The sequence below is a fragment of the Panthera onca genome, chromosome B2 (genome assembly GCF_046562875.1).
Source record: "Panthera onca isolate mPanOnc1 chromosome B2, mPanOnc1 haplotype 2, whole genome shotgun sequence".
In the NCBI taxonomy this organism is placed as follows: Eukaryota; Metazoa; Chordata; class Mammalia; order Carnivora; family Felidae; genus Panthera; species Panthera onca.
Genome location: NC_138343.1, coordinates 34,640,525 through 34,655,511, shown reverse-complemented (window position 1 = coordinate 34,655,511; position 14,987 = coordinate 34,640,525). Strand labels below are relative to the sequence as shown.

The window sequence follows — 14,987 nt, the reverse complement described above, 5'->3', positions numbered from 1 at the left end:
CACTAGAGGTACCCTGTCAACGTTATACCAAATTGAGCACTTTTACCCTCTAGCAACTTCAAAGACAAGAATTTTGAAGGAGCTTGTGGAGGTGATCCGGAGACCCTTATCCTTCAGTCACACGACTGTGAGATGTAACTCACAGCCAAGCACACGAGCCAGGCAGGAGCAGGCAGGAGCAGAGATAGGACAGGGGAGGGGATGGGGAAAAGCTATCCCAAGGCCCAGTGACCAAGTATTGAGTCCCTGGGAACTCTCTCTACTCTCCCAGATGCCCCTCTCCAGAAATGCTGGAACCATAGCTGGTGAGAGGGGAGCTGGTACAGAACAGGCCAGCACAGCCTTGAAATGCTGTGGAGCCCACAAGAAACCCCCGCCCAGATCCTTGTCCCAGGATTCTGCCACCATTTCTTGGCCAGCTGTCCTTGGACAAGCCTGTTGATCGTGCTGGTCTGTTTTCTCATCTGCAAAATGAAGACCAGGTAGGCGCCAGGATCCCTTCCAATTCCAAAAGGAGCGAGGTCCATGTTAACGCCTGTGTGTCCCAGCTACCTACCTACAGAATGGGGACAGCAATAATTACAAAGGAGGCGTGGGCACCCTCGAGTCTCAAATTCAGCAAGCTGGGTAAACAGGTGCCAGACACAAGGGGCTACTTCTCCAACTGCATGAGGAACAGATGCTCCCAAAGGAACAGGGCCACAGGAAATCTGAGGCATAAGAAGACAGGCTGGACCTTCTACAGGACCCAGAGGGTGGTGCTGTTTGGGAGAGGAAAACGTCAGAGCCCATCTTCACACCCCTCCCAGGCGTCCAAGAGATGGACAGAGCCCTTTCCAGCTGGCAGTCTGCAATGGCTAGACAACGCGTTCTGAATGGTTCCTGCCTTTTGAGGTGGGGGTGGGCTATGGGATTTTGGAAGAGAAGTGCATGCTCCCACTGATGACACCAAACACAGCACAGCAACTGCTGCCCATTAGAACATTTATTTCTCAGAGAGAAAATAAGTTTCAGACAGTCATATTATAGTAGGTAAAATTAACTTTTGTATTCTTTACAAGCATAGATTTTTCTCTGTTTATTACCTCTCTTATACCATCTGTTATAAACAATTCTAGAAAGCAAATAAAGTCACTTTCTACAATAAATAGAGCATCATGTGCTTCACAGCAGACGCGACTGAGACACGTAGGCCCCATGCCACAGCAGGATCTGAGCCGCTTCCCGTTCTAAAAGAGCAGTTTTAAAGATGAGACTCAGAAAGAGACTGAAAGAGTCAAGGAGATTGAAAAAAAAGAGAGACTAGAAAGAGAAAGTGTTGGGGGGAAGAGACACAGAGAGAGAGAGAGAGAGAGAGAGAGAGAGAGCCCCGAGATCTTACAACACAGGTTGAGACAAAGGTCACAGAGTCCACAGCTGACCGACTACCTGGGGAGAGGGGGACGCATTGGCTCCTTTAAATAAACCACACTGTGTGCATTTAAAATACTCAGCCACACAATGGAGGACTCCAGTAATGGAAACTATAGGCCTGAATAATTTAGAACAGTATTTTACAATTATATACACCATGTCCTTCCCTAGCCATATGCTGTATTGTATTTTTATTATTGTACAAAATCCAAAACCCCATCCTTTATGTTATAGAGAGTTTTGTTGGTTCCCTTTTAAACTCTGGCTCGTGTCCCAAATGTATAAGAAGTTGTGGTGGTTGGTTGGTTGTATTTTTAAAAAGTCGAGTGTGTAAAAATGGCAGTGATCTCCCCAGTGACTTTTTTTTTGTCCAAAACTCCCCTATGAAAAATTTAAAACAATTAAAAAGAACGTTAGGTTAAAAATCAACATGGCGATCAGTGGCCTGCAACCTGGCCCTGCGGCTTTGGTGCTTAAGAGGTGAAAAGAAACATCCAGAGAACAGACTCAAAGCCTCTGAAAGTTGTGTTGGTTTGTCAGTCAGCATTTCCCATTTCACAGTTTTTTTCCTTCCGTTTTTGAGAAGGTGAAGGTGGGGAGGGGGTTGAAAGGTGGAGAGGGACGGGGACAGAGGGCGTGAAATAGTGTGGTGTCCCCCGGAGTTTGGGAGCGGGAGCAGCAGAGGCTGGGCTGGGCAGAGCGCAGGCAGGGAGGTGCTGGACCGCGGGCACCACCGTCCATGGTGGTGGAGAGGGAGGCCCACAGAGGGAGGACAGCAGGGGTGAGCAGACCCAGCTGAAGAGCACAGCTTCAGTCAACACCCCTCAACATCCAAGTGGACAGACAGACACTCCCACAACCAGCCTGGTCTGACGGGAGCCCGTCAAGCCTCGGCCCGCCTCTCAGCAAGACAGGGACGGGGCAAGCTTTCACAGCCTGGCCTCAGCTGTGTGTCTGCAGCAGATGGGGAAGGGGTGTGTGTGCTGGTGGAGGGGTCACCCGAGTGGTAGGCTGGCCTCTGTCCTGGGCCCTAAGGAGCCAGGTGGAGGAACCCACCTAGCATAGCAGCTGGCCTCAAAGGGAATGAGACATAAAAAGAAAAAGACCAGTTTGGTGATGGTTTCTGTTTGGCACAAAAGAAAGGAAAGGAACATGGGAAAAGAGAGACGGCACTGGTGCAGAAGATGGGACAGGGAAGAGGTATGAGAATGGGTGACAGAGGGGAGAGAGGGTGAGCTCCGTGAGCTTCCCCGCGGGACTCCCATGTATCCACAGCACCTCTGGGGTCAATGTCAGAGCCTTGCTTGCCCTGAGGTGTAGTTAGCTGGGAGTGGGAAGGAGCGGGCCAGGCACACCTTTGAGAAAGAGCCTAGGACCTCTTGCCTTCTGGCCTCAGGTCCATCTCCTCGGCCGGGCCCAAGCCTCACAGCTATTTATACTTCTAACTGGTTCTTCAGTGGACTAGCCCCCCCGAGCGAGCTCAGGTGGGAGTTTTTGGCACACAGCAGGCCCAGCAGGGGAACCATACAGTTGGTCAAAACTGGGGCCTTGCCCATGGGGAGGACACGGCCCAGTCCCTGGCCTGCCATGGAAGGGGGAAGCTGCCGGCCATATGACTGGCTGGGGCAGGAAGGGGCCTCTGTGCTGCATGGGACAGAGGCAGGGCAGGCAGACACAAGCCAGGACCCACCCTTACAGGTAGCTGGAGGTGACAAAGGAGTGGGGCCCCCGGACCCGGCTCAGGTGGATCATTGCACGGTCGTAGGCCACTTGCACCGACTTTCGGATGCTGGTCTTGCGGCCTTCCAGCATCTTGAGCTTGTCCACGGTGTCTTCCACACCCAGGGGTAGCACTTTGTCCCTTGGAAGCCACTGCCTAAAATACAAGCACAGTAAGAAGCCTGGGCTGAGGCAGGTGGCATGAAGGGGCTCCTCTGGGCCCGTCTGCCCAGGACAAGCAAAGCCAGGGGGAGGGGACAGGGCAGGAGGAGACAGACTGGGACACCCCAGGCAGGAGGCCACCAAGGGACCTTTTTTGCAGCCAGGCCCTTCCCTGAGCCTCAGGGCACTCATTCTGCTTTAGAGGGCTGTTAGGACCCAGGAGCTAAGAAAGACCTGTATTAGGGCTAGCTCTCGCCTTGGGGCATCAGGGAGCTATGGCTAGGAAGTGGGGCTGATGCCAGGAACCAGTGATTCCTGATGGGGCCTGCACCAGGTGTGTTTTTCTAAAGATCGCCAGTTGAATCTAACTTGTGGCTAAAAGCTAGCCTTTGGAGCCAGATCTTGGCTTGTATCCCAGGTCTGGCAATGGGGTCTTTGCTTTCTGAGCCTCAGCTTCCTCATCTGCAAAATGGATTGGGAGAGGACTGATGAAGATTTAATGAGGATTAAATAAGGTTATGTATGTAAATCGATTTGCATCAGGGCACGGAGTAAACAATAAGTGATAGCTATTATTTTTACTTGTTAGTCCTACCTCCTCATTCTATAAAAGCAGAAGTGAAAGAACTCTAAGAGAAACCTTAAAGGGCAAGCAAGCCCTTTGTAGTGGACCCCACACTGCCCCAAACCACCCTCCACCCCATCCCCCCACCTGAGGACTAAGACGTGCACTCCCACAGCCACTGGGAGCGTTGGCTGCTGACTAGCTCTCAGCTGAGTCCTCTTCAGGAATCACCCGCCACCAAGGGAGTTACCTGGACCAAGGTGACCCCCTTCCCAGCGGCAGCCAGCATTCAATGACTAGTTGCCATGGGAGGACATGCCCACGCACAGCCCCAATTCTGGACATCATTAACAAGCCTCCCAGCTCCGGAGCTCCCCTTAGGATCAGCTGAGGCCTCTATACCAAGTGTTCAACATGTTCCTCCACCCAGCACTGCACCCTTCATCCCCACAGCTCTCCTCAATAAGCCTCCTGATAGAAATATCCATCTCAGAATGTTTTCCAGGGAATCTGACCGGCCACACTCCTCAATAACTATTAATGTGGCTGGGGCAGGCCAGCTGCTGGTAATGCCTCACCTTGTCTGGATGGAGGCAGGTTAACTGAGCCCACAGCCCCTCTGTGTACTGCATGGCAGGCCCCTTAGCCCTCATCCTGGCCCAACCTCCAGGTGGTAGTACCCACTCACCAGGTGCGCTTGTTGTCAAAGAAGAGGACAAGGAAGAGCTTCTCTCCAGCCTCGGCCTGTTTCTGCTCTCCCAGCTTCAGCACATCCAGAGGGGGGACAGGGATGGGAACACCATTGTGCAGGAGGCCCTCCCGGGGCATCTTGGGATCGATGATCTAGAGACAGGAAAGGAGATGGCACTCAGATGGGGGTGGATGGGGTGAGCAGGGCATGCTGCCTCAGGACTACCTACTGAACCACCCCTCAAGTTATGCAGGGCCTTGGCCAGGCCCACAACCAAGTGATGAAGGGGGCTGACCTCTTGTGACCCTCAGGACCCCAAAATGGAAATCTTGAGTGTTTTCCCAGTTCATTGGCCAAATCCTTCAGCCCTGCTCAATCAGTTCTTCCAATGAGGGAGCTTGTGCCATGAACCCCTGGGGCCCAAGTGGAAACAGAAGAAATGTGAATCCAGTATGGGAGATACCAGAATTGAGGGTATATCTATGATGTCCAGGCCAGACTGGCAAATTCCACCTTCCTAACATCCCTTAGGGGAAGGGAATGGAGGCCAGGAGGCCATTTCTTCCTGTCAATTTTTCCTTTAAAACCTTTGCAATTCACTTCAAAGGCTCAGGGACTTTCCTAAACACCATGGCTATAAAGGAGGTTCTGCATCAGCAGCAGGGCCCATCACCTTGGTTCTACCTAACAGAGCCCCTGGTTACCCACTACCTTCCTGTCTGACCATAATCTTCCTGCTGTGTGGACTAGGTACCTTTGTGGGCACCTCCATCTAAGATCAGAAAGCTTTAAGACTGAACTTGAAGGGTTGCTGGATAGGGGAAAATGAATGATGTGGCTGGCAAGAAGGACCACTGGAGGAATTAATGCTCAAGGCTGCAAGCTCTACAGGGCAGGGGCTCAGAAAAATGCCTGGTGGCATCAACACAACAGTGATCTCTAGCTCTATGAAGCACTAACAGAGTGACTGAAGATCCTAGTTATTCACACGTCATCCATCATCTTATTTCACCTTCTTGCCGATGCTGAGAAGTCTGCTGACAGGTATTACCTGACAGAGGAAAGCCGTGAGCACAGAGCATGTAGCTGGCTGTGGCCATGGTGGCTTAAACTTCTGCTGCCTACTGTCCTACACAGCCCTCATTTCCAAAGCAGTGAGTTGATAATCTATGTGTGTTGAGGCCAGAGAGACTTGGAAACTTACTGAGGAAGCAGCTTTCTCCAGAGATGGAACAATCTTAATTTCTATACTCTGTCCCAGGGGGCCTGTTCTCATAATAAACTGCTCTCGCTGTTTACCTTTGGGTGTCTGCCAGCTTCCTTACTTCCCTTCCTAGATAAGCAGCTAAAAGCAGGTGCTCTGGTTAAGAGTTTTAAGGAAGAACCATCCCTACCCTGTTCGAGCTGTGTAATTTGGTCAAAACTCTCCCAGCTTGTATGTCCCCCCTGGGATTAAAGCTAAGGGTCCTAATGAGAACCACCATACAAGCCCTCCTGAGCTTCCTCGATTATTGAACAAGATTATTGAACAAGATAGTGGGGCCACTCTGGTATGTTTCCTCGACAGCCATGCTGGTTCCTGCCTTGGAACATGGGGCAGATTGTGAAAAATGTACCCCCCACCCCCTGCCACCAAGGGCAGAAGCAAGGAGAGCTCTCCTCCCTTTCTAAAGAAGATAGATGCAAATATGTCTCAAAATAATAAATAATGGACCATTCACTCAAATGTTATGTGGATGTAAAACAATGTGGCTTATGAAATACTTTAACACATTATATAATGAAGGCATATATACATACTATTATTATAGCTGTAATACATAAACAAATAGAAGAAACGATACAAAACGCTTATAGCTGACTTGCTAGAATGATGGGGTTTGTTGCTTTTCTCTATTTTTTCCCCAAACTTCTATAATACAGATACATTATTTTATGAGAAAAAACAATTTTAAACAAGAGCCAAAAAAATTTTTTTTAAATGTATATTCATTATGGACACGAGTCATATTTAACACAGGAGAACAACGGGAGAGCATAAACCAAAATAAAAACACAGCTTGCATTCAGGTGGTAGGTTTTTTCAGGTGGTGGCTGAATTTATTTACTCATTAAAGAAAATGTATGATTAAGAAGATAATTAAAAAGGAAAAAAAAAGACTATTTTTAGACTTTTTTTTTGCACCATGGGACTTAAAATCACAAAACCAAACCTGTACAGCTTTAATCACTTCCTCAACAATTATGCTGGAAGTCTCACTGACAACAGGGCACACAGCCTTGTGAAGGCAGGCCCAAGGCCCAACCTCCTCAACTACTGGATCACAGCATGGATTCCCCCTCCTGCCACTGCTGAAGAGGGAGTGAGGTACAGCATGGATTCCCCCTCCTGCCACTGCTGAAGAGGGAGTGAGGTAGGCAACATGGTTCCAATATGGCTCCTGCAAGTTGTATAACCTCTTACAGCTGTAGCTTCCTCACCAGTCCAAAAGGGTCAGAGTTCCTGCCCTCTTGACTTTAAGGGGCTGCTATGAGACTTGAAAGACCCATTGATGTGAAAGAGCTAAGAGAAGCCCAGAACTCCTGTGTGCATGCAAGAGGTTGGCAGGGTAGTTCACAACCGTGGCTACAGATCATCTGAGAAGCTTTATAGAAAACATTCATACCTCGGCCTGGTGTCAGTCTAATTTCATAGTTCTGAAATGGGGCCTCAGTTATCTGTATTGTTTTAAAAACTCCCCCATGATTCTGGCATGCCCTAAAGGTTTAGAATCACTAGCTTCCAGTGCCAGATGGACATTACCTCCCCAATACAGAAAGAGCTCTAACAAATAACAATCAAGGTGGTAAAAATAGAATTTTTTAGCTACTGCTGACGGGAGTATAAATTGGAACTAACTTTCTAAAGGGCAACTTGGCAATGTGTATCAATTTTGCACAGACCTTGTTCCAAGAAGGCACGCCTAAGAATTCACAGTATGGAAATCATCATGATGTGCACAGAGTAAAGCTACAGTGATGTTTATTGCCAGCTATTAATCATAGTGAAAAATTCAAAACAATCTAAATGACCAAGTAGGGAATGGTTAAAATAAGGTACATGCATACAACTGAGGACAATGCAGTCATTAAAGTAATGTTGATGAAGAATGTTTAATGGCACAAGACATGCATGTTCATGGTATGCTGTTACGTGAAAGGGAGGTTACACAGAGTACGGGCTCGCACTTATGCGTTAAAAAAAAAAAAGAGTGCCTATATACACCAAGAGGTAATCTCTGAATAGATGAGACCATGGGTGATTTTGAACTTGGTGGCTCAGAACACAGGCTTTGACATCACACATTTTGAGCCTTGGGCTCAAATTCCAACCCTGCCATTTAATCAGCTAGATGGCCACAGGGAACAGATAGATCCTCATTTTTCTTCCCCACAAAATGAGAAAAACCACATCTTCCTCAGTATTTCAAGAATTTAGCATGACAAATGTCTAATACAACACTTAAGCATTATAAGCAGCTTTAAAAATTCTCTACAATGAGCATACTACTTTTATGCATAAGCAAATGAATAAATGCTATGAAATCCCTATGAGCCCTAGTCCCTGTCTTCACACTTTTACCCTATTTTAAGTGCTCTGCGCTGAAGACCTTGATGGTTTGACCCACCCAGGCTGGGCTAAAACCTCCCTCCCCTCTGCAGCTAAAAGCACCCTGATTCCCACCCCTCTGCTGGCTTGATCCAATCAGATAAGCTCCTGAGGCAAGATAGGGGCCAGAACAGCCCAGGGGAGGGAGGAGGGTGGTGTCTGGGGCAGACTCACCAAGGCGGGGTAGGAGGGATAGCCTCGGCACTTGGCCCACACCAGCTCCAGGGGCTCCAGGTCTCCGCGGTCTTCAAAGGGCATCAGGAGGCTTCTGCCTGGGGGTTGGGGAGGGGAGGAGACAGTACCCAAAGGGGACTTGGAATGGTGCCCAGGAGGCCTGCCTGTGGCCTCCATTTGACTGGGGCAACCCAAGAATGAGTCAGCAACATCCCCTCCACCCTTCCCCTTTCCTGCCCTTTCCTTAGTTCTTAGACTAGATCAGGGGTCGGCAAACTCATTCTGTAAAGGGCCAAACAGTAAATATTTTAGGTTTTGCAGTCCACATGGTCTCTGTTGCAACTATTCAACCCTATTGTTGCAGCATGAAAGCCACCACAGATACTCTACAGAGGAATGAGTATGGCTGTGTCCCCATAAAATTTTACTTTTAGATGCTGAAATTTGAATTTCATGTAATTTTCATGTGCTACAAAATATCATTCTTTTGATTTTCTTTTCAATCATTTGTAAGTAGAAACCATTTTTAGCTTGCAAGCCCTACAAAAACAAGCTAATATGTTAGTTTGCCGACCCCTGGACTAGAACACTAGAATGGTGTTCCCTAGAAAACTAGGACTGCTTTTATCACCAGGATCCCAGGAAGAACAACAATAACCCAGCTTGGCAAAGCCACAAACTGCTCTCTGGGCCTAAGTGGTGGGCCTCATGATAGAGGCTTCATGGAAAAAGATGCCTGGGACAGACATCCCAGTAAAACCACTTGCTAAATGAGTTCTTTTCTGACAGAGCCACACCTGGCCATTCAGGTCACCTGGGTGCACGGCACGCAGCAGAGCCAAGCAGATCTGCAAGCCCTTCACGTGCCTGCTTTTCTCAGAACCTGACACTGGGTGTCCTGCCTAAAGCAGGCACCACATCTCTCCAGCTTACTTTGTTCGCACACAATGCACTAGCATATGTGGATGGGTACACTCCACAAATGCTCCTGAGCAGAAAGGAACCTCCCTTCCCCCTCCCCACGCCTATAAACCGGAAGCCCAAGGTGACCACAGGGAAAAGGGTCCAAATCCTGCATAGTGGAAATTGTGTTACTAAGGAAATACTACTATCCTCATTTATAAAACAAAACAAAACTACTACTAATAATGAGGTTTTTTTTTTTTTTTTACCCATTGAGTCAATAGCAATAACAACCAAGAGATAAAATCCAATACTGAAGAGGCTGGCTGTGGGGAAACTGGTGCAATCATACACTGTTGGAAGAAATTGCAGACCAGTCTAATCCTCAAGAACATAATTTGGTGGCATGTCTCAAGAGCCATTAAAAAAAAAAAAGTATGAATCATCTGCTTCAGTAAATTCCTTCCCTGGGAATTATTCTAAGAAAAATAACTTTAAAAACAAATAAAAGGATTTTTAACAAAAATATGCATTTACTACATTATGTATAATATTAAAAGTTGGAAATCACCAAAAATCTAACAATAAAAAAGTTAAGTAAATTGTAATGCATCGACTGGAAGACATATTGTTCCAATAATATGAGTTAAATCAAGATTGTGTCAACACAAAAAAAAGTGTATGAGATAACATTGAAAAATGCAGAAAACGAAAAAGCGTGTGTTCTGGATTAACATTTTGTTAAAAACGTGCCTGAAATAAACAGAAGGCAACACAGAGAAATGAAGACAATTGTGTTAAGGTGATGATGGAATAGTAGAAGGTCGAAATTTTTAAGTTTCCCTTGGCATCATTTTATAAGTATGTGTTTTTTTAAAATAAGAGTAAAATGTCACTACCAGAATTCCAATGTTTGTGCCAATCCACTGCCAGTTTTGCACTAGATGCTGTACACTTTCATGTAGATAGGAGCCCTGCTTTCTGGGCGCCAACAGTCAGACAACAATGAAACACGCAGGCATGCATTCATCAACACACATGTGAGAAAGAAACTGATGCTAAGGGAAAATAAAGCAGTTGGGAAAAGGAAAGTGGGGAAAGAGGCCCTGACGCCTGTGTTAGATGGGAGCTTCGAAGACCGGGCATCCAGGGTGCACAGCTCCCACAGGAGGGCTGCAGAGATGCACTCGGAGAACAGCCCACCCTGTACCCACTCCACCTGTGCACCAACCAGCCCTCTCCTTTGGCCCTGCCTTGTCCTGTTCTTGAATCCCGTGGTCCAAAGAGACAAGACCCATGTACTTCCCTGTTTGGGTCGGCTAGAGAAGAATGTCTCATGAGGACAGGGCTGAAAGCACTGGATCACATGAACCTACACGGCAAGGTGTGAGATTCAGTGATAGAGGCTATCGCTGATTACTCCAGCAAGGGCAGGCTGGCAAGACCCATGGAAATGACAAATACACACTCCCTTCAAGTTTAGCAGCTCTGCTTCTCTATAGAAGTGTATGCTCTCCAGGGCTACAAAAGATCTATGTACAAGGTTGCTCACTGCAACATTGGTTATAACAAATACATGAAAACAGTCTAAATGTCCATCTGTAGTAGGCTGGCACTCCTAGATAATGGCACATTAGGCAGTCAATAAAAAGCACGGAAGGAGCTCCAAGATCTATTATTAATTGAAAAAAGGCATGGTTTAGGAGAATACGTGTGTATTAGGCTTCTCTACCTATGCTCTTAAATATACACAAGTTTTGGCTTATATGTATATAAATTACAAATAGAGAGACACAGAAGAAACTGCTAACAGTGGTTGTTCTAAGGAGGGGACCCTGGCTTTTCATTATGTACCCTTCTGTGCCTTTTTGATTTTTGTTATCATGGGCATATATTACTATTCAAATTTAAGATGAACTTAAAAAAAAAAAAAAAGAGTATGAATGACCTGTGAGGGGGGGCATCTCCTTGCCCAACGCCTGAGAGTTTGGAAGAATGAAGGGTTTGGCTGCAGCCCACAGAGCTGGTTCTTTGGAAGGCCTGGGCCCCCCAGATTCACCTGTACACCACTCCTCACCTGAGCTGCTGTAGTCAGAATCTCCATTTACACCTTCCAGGAAGGGTACACGAGATAGGGCTGGCTTCCCACGGCTGCGTTTGGGGGGCGTCAGACCACTGCATATAGAGCAAGAAGGCAGAGGGGGCGAAATGAGCCATTTCAATGACTAACATACCCACTCCTGCTCTCCTATCTCTGAGATGAGTGGAGCTGCAAAAACCGTTCAACAAGAATGGTTTCTCACCTTCCCCTAACAACTCACACTAACCCATGACACCCTTCTGACCACAAAATTCCCATGAGGCTTTGAGAGACCATTTCATGCAGGTGGAGGGACTCTGGAAAGAGACGCCTGCCTCCCTGCCCAGGGACTTTGGACTTCATCCAGATGAAAGGTCGCTCCAGGCACTTGTCAATCCTTCCAGGGTCTAAGCAGCCTAGCCATGAGGAGGGCCCATCTCACATGGATCAGAATTTGTTACCCTGTGGTTTCTACGGCTTCTTTAGAAACCAATTTATTTTTGAGGTACAAAAATTTGCCTCTTTCCCAAATTGTCTATAAAGGACACGTCTTACTCCTTAATTAGAAAAGACACTTTTTAATTAAAAAAAAAATCCACTTCTCACTTCCACTTTGTGTATGAAATTTTTCTTAGAGATGGACTTTTTTTTTTTTTTTTTTTAATGAACAAGCAGAACAAGTTTTTTCCATGTGGTTACTACAAAGAGGTAAAACAATATATAGATATATTTGACAAAGACTAGAAAGGTAATAAAGCAAAAATGAGGATGGTAATACCAGAGTAATGGTATAACTGGAACCCACCCAAGGATCTGTAGTTTTAAACAGCTCCCGAAGCAATTCTAATGTACAACCATAGTTGGGAGCCTCTGGGCAAGAATGAAGTGGCTAGGGCCTTTTCCCATCCAAACTTTAAAAAATATCATTGCTATATAATTTTTCCACTATAAAAAAAATGCTTAAAAGGTGGGGAAACAATCTGCAGAAGAGTAGAAATGCTTAAGAAACCCCTGGTGGGATAAGAGGAGGTTGGTGTTAGGACTGGTTGGGGACTAGGGTACTCCTGTTTTCCTAAATCATACGGACTTTATCAGAGTCTTATTCAGAAAAACTTGTACAAACAGAACACAATGAATCATAATCCTTCAGTAACTGGCAGATTGGTAGTTTTTTTTTTTTTTTCTGCTATTCAAAATTAGGACCTGTTTGGGGAAAAAAAAAAATTAACACCCAGTTTACATTTAGGATTCAGTTCCCACTCATCCTATAAAAATCTGTCACTGTGCTTAGAGACTCTGAGGCCTCTCAAAGTTCATTATTCTGGAGCTGGGGAGACATCTTCAAATATAACAGAAGAGGGCACAACAAAGTGTTTAAAAGAGAAACTCTGGAGCCAGACTACCTGGGTTCAGAACCTGGCTCTTATCTGTTTATGTTAATGTTTATTTATTTATTTTGAGAGAGAAAGAGACACATATGCACACAGAGCAAGCAGGGGAGGGGAAGAGGGAGAGAGAGAATCTCAAGCAGGCTCTGTGCTGTCAGTGCAGAGCCCAGTGTGGGGCTCAATCTCATGAAACGTGGGATCATGACCTGAGCTGAAATCGAAAGTCTGACGCTTAACCTACTGAGCCACCCAGGCGCCCCTGGAACCTGTCTCTTCTATTCATGAGTTCCATGATGTTGAGCAAGTTACCTACCTTCTCTGAGGCTGCTGTGAGGATTTAATAGATTGATACACAGAAAACACTCAGTACAGCACATACCAACTACTCAATAAATGGCAGATGATAGTTATGTGGCAAATATTATATGAAGAGCAGTAAATTTTAATGCCTCACTTTAAATATTATAAACTACTAATGTTGTACTATCAAATGATGAGCTCTGAGACAGATGAGCTTAGTAAAATAAGAGGCAACACCAAAACTAGGTCCATGTATTCCTGTTTCATAGAAAAAGCACACGTGACTTGATATGGCCTGTGTTTCAGTCCTCTTTCCACATTACACAGACCAAAGCAGACAACCCAATCTATAATTATTCTGTTTACTGGTTTAACACTCATCTCCCCCTTCTAGAAGATAAGCTCCATGAGAACACATACCTTTATCAGTACTTAGAACAATGTCTGGCTTGAAGTAGGTGCTCAATTATTAATAACCAAAAGTGTGACCCATAGAAAGGGGGAGCAGCTCCAATTTCCTCAGAAAATCATCAGGAAAGATAAACCCAGGGACAGGTGGGGAGGGGAATGGGATTAGTGACCACAGGTTCCTTGAAGGGTCTTTCTGATTCTGGGAGTAGAGGATTCTAGTCTAATTAGTAAGTAAAATCTTCCTTTATGTACTTACCACCACAGTGGGGCAGGGGGAGGAAAGAAAGAAAAAGAAAAAAAATCCTGCAGTTGCAGTCCTGAATCTCCTGTTTTAAACCCTGAAATTCCACTGAGGTCCACTGAGTTAAAAAGGAAATGCCTTCCAAGGGCATTGTTTCCACACTGAGCAGGGCTCCAGACAAATCGGCGGCACAGACTGGAGTTCTGCAGAAAGGCAAACACACAGTCTGACCAGCAGGCTGACCAGAGCCTAGTCTGGCTTTCTTCTTGTGGTTCATGGCTGGGAAGACTGTCCTTCGTGGCGTGAAAAGCCCAACACACCTTCCACCTTTAGTCAAGGGCTAGGAGGGGACAGTTTGATAACCCCACTCCTTCCCCACCCCAATGAACTGGGTTTCCAGGCACCATTACCTTTGAAGGGAGTTAAGAATTCCCACCCAGGACCAGGGTGAAACCATTTTGTAGGATTCCAAAAGCTCTGCCTCCTCTATGCCTAGTAACTATGTTTTTCCCATTCGTTCCCCTTATGTCTCTAGAAACCATGGAGAAGACAGCTAAGGCAATTCTGAGGCTTGATGGGAGGAAAATCTCAAAGCAACCATGGAAAGCTGGGCTATGCCACAGTAAGGGGCCTCCCGTACCCACCACCCAGGAGCCCAGGAGCCACGGTAGAGTGAGTACCTGACAGAACATAATGCTCAACCTGCCTTGGAAGCACTTCAAACACTGCTGCCCTGGGACCTTTGAAACCTCCCCTACTCGGAACTGAGGATCCATTCAGTAGCCATGTGGGGGGCCAGTAATTAGCCTTCAGGACAACTTGTTTCTCCTCTGTGGCACTGAGGGTCTCCCATTTCCAAGAGTCCCGCAGCCCCCGATTTCTTACAGAGTACACTTAACAGAGTAGGGATTCAATAAACTCGACTTGGAAGAAACTTTAACATTTCGGTCTCAGAAATCCTCCCTTCTTGTAAAAGAACAGGAAAAGCAACCCATCCTTTCCCAGCTCAAGGAGGGTAGAAGAGCTAGGGCCTTTGAAGAAAAGGCCATTCTGAACTTCCTATCTGCCCATTTCTTACTCCCACACCACACCTCTACAGAGGCCTTTGCTCTGATGCCCCAAAAGGCAAAGAGCAAAACTATGTCTGTAACTGGGTCATCAGAGTGGGCCAGGGGTGTGGGTGGGGGATTGGCTCAAATGTTAACTTCACTGGGCAATACAGATTTGGCTGGCCCTGCCCTCTGGAGCCAAATTCGGCTTCACAAACCCTGTAAAGCATCAGCATCAATCC

General features: G+C 46.5%; 1 protein-coding gene across 5 annotated transcripts in view; it reads right to left on the bottom strand.

Moving 5' to 3' along the window:
- Positions 1-967: 967 nt before the first annotated feature.
- Positions 968-14,987, bottom strand: part of BRPF3 (bromodomain and PHD finger containing 3) — a 34,284-nt gene continuing 20,264 nt past the window's right edge. For 3 of the 5 annotated variants that reach the window (XM_060615313.3, XM_060615311.3, XM_060615312.3), the window contains exons 10-13: positions 11,354-11,451; positions 8,374-8,471; positions 4,548-4,702; positions 968-3,289 (exon numbers count right to left, since the gene is read on the bottom strand). In XM_060615313.3, coding sequence (XP_060471296.1) covers positions 3,106-3,289; positions 4,548-4,702; positions 8,374-8,471; positions 11,354-11,451 — 535 coding nt within the window. In that variant the 3' untranslated portion in view covers positions 968-3,105. Of the gene's footprint in view, positions 3,290-4,547; positions 4,703-8,373; positions 8,472-11,353; positions 11,452-14,987 lie in introns of those variants that run through there. The other 2 variants (XM_060615314.3, XR_009604926.3) reach the window with 2 other exon arrangements.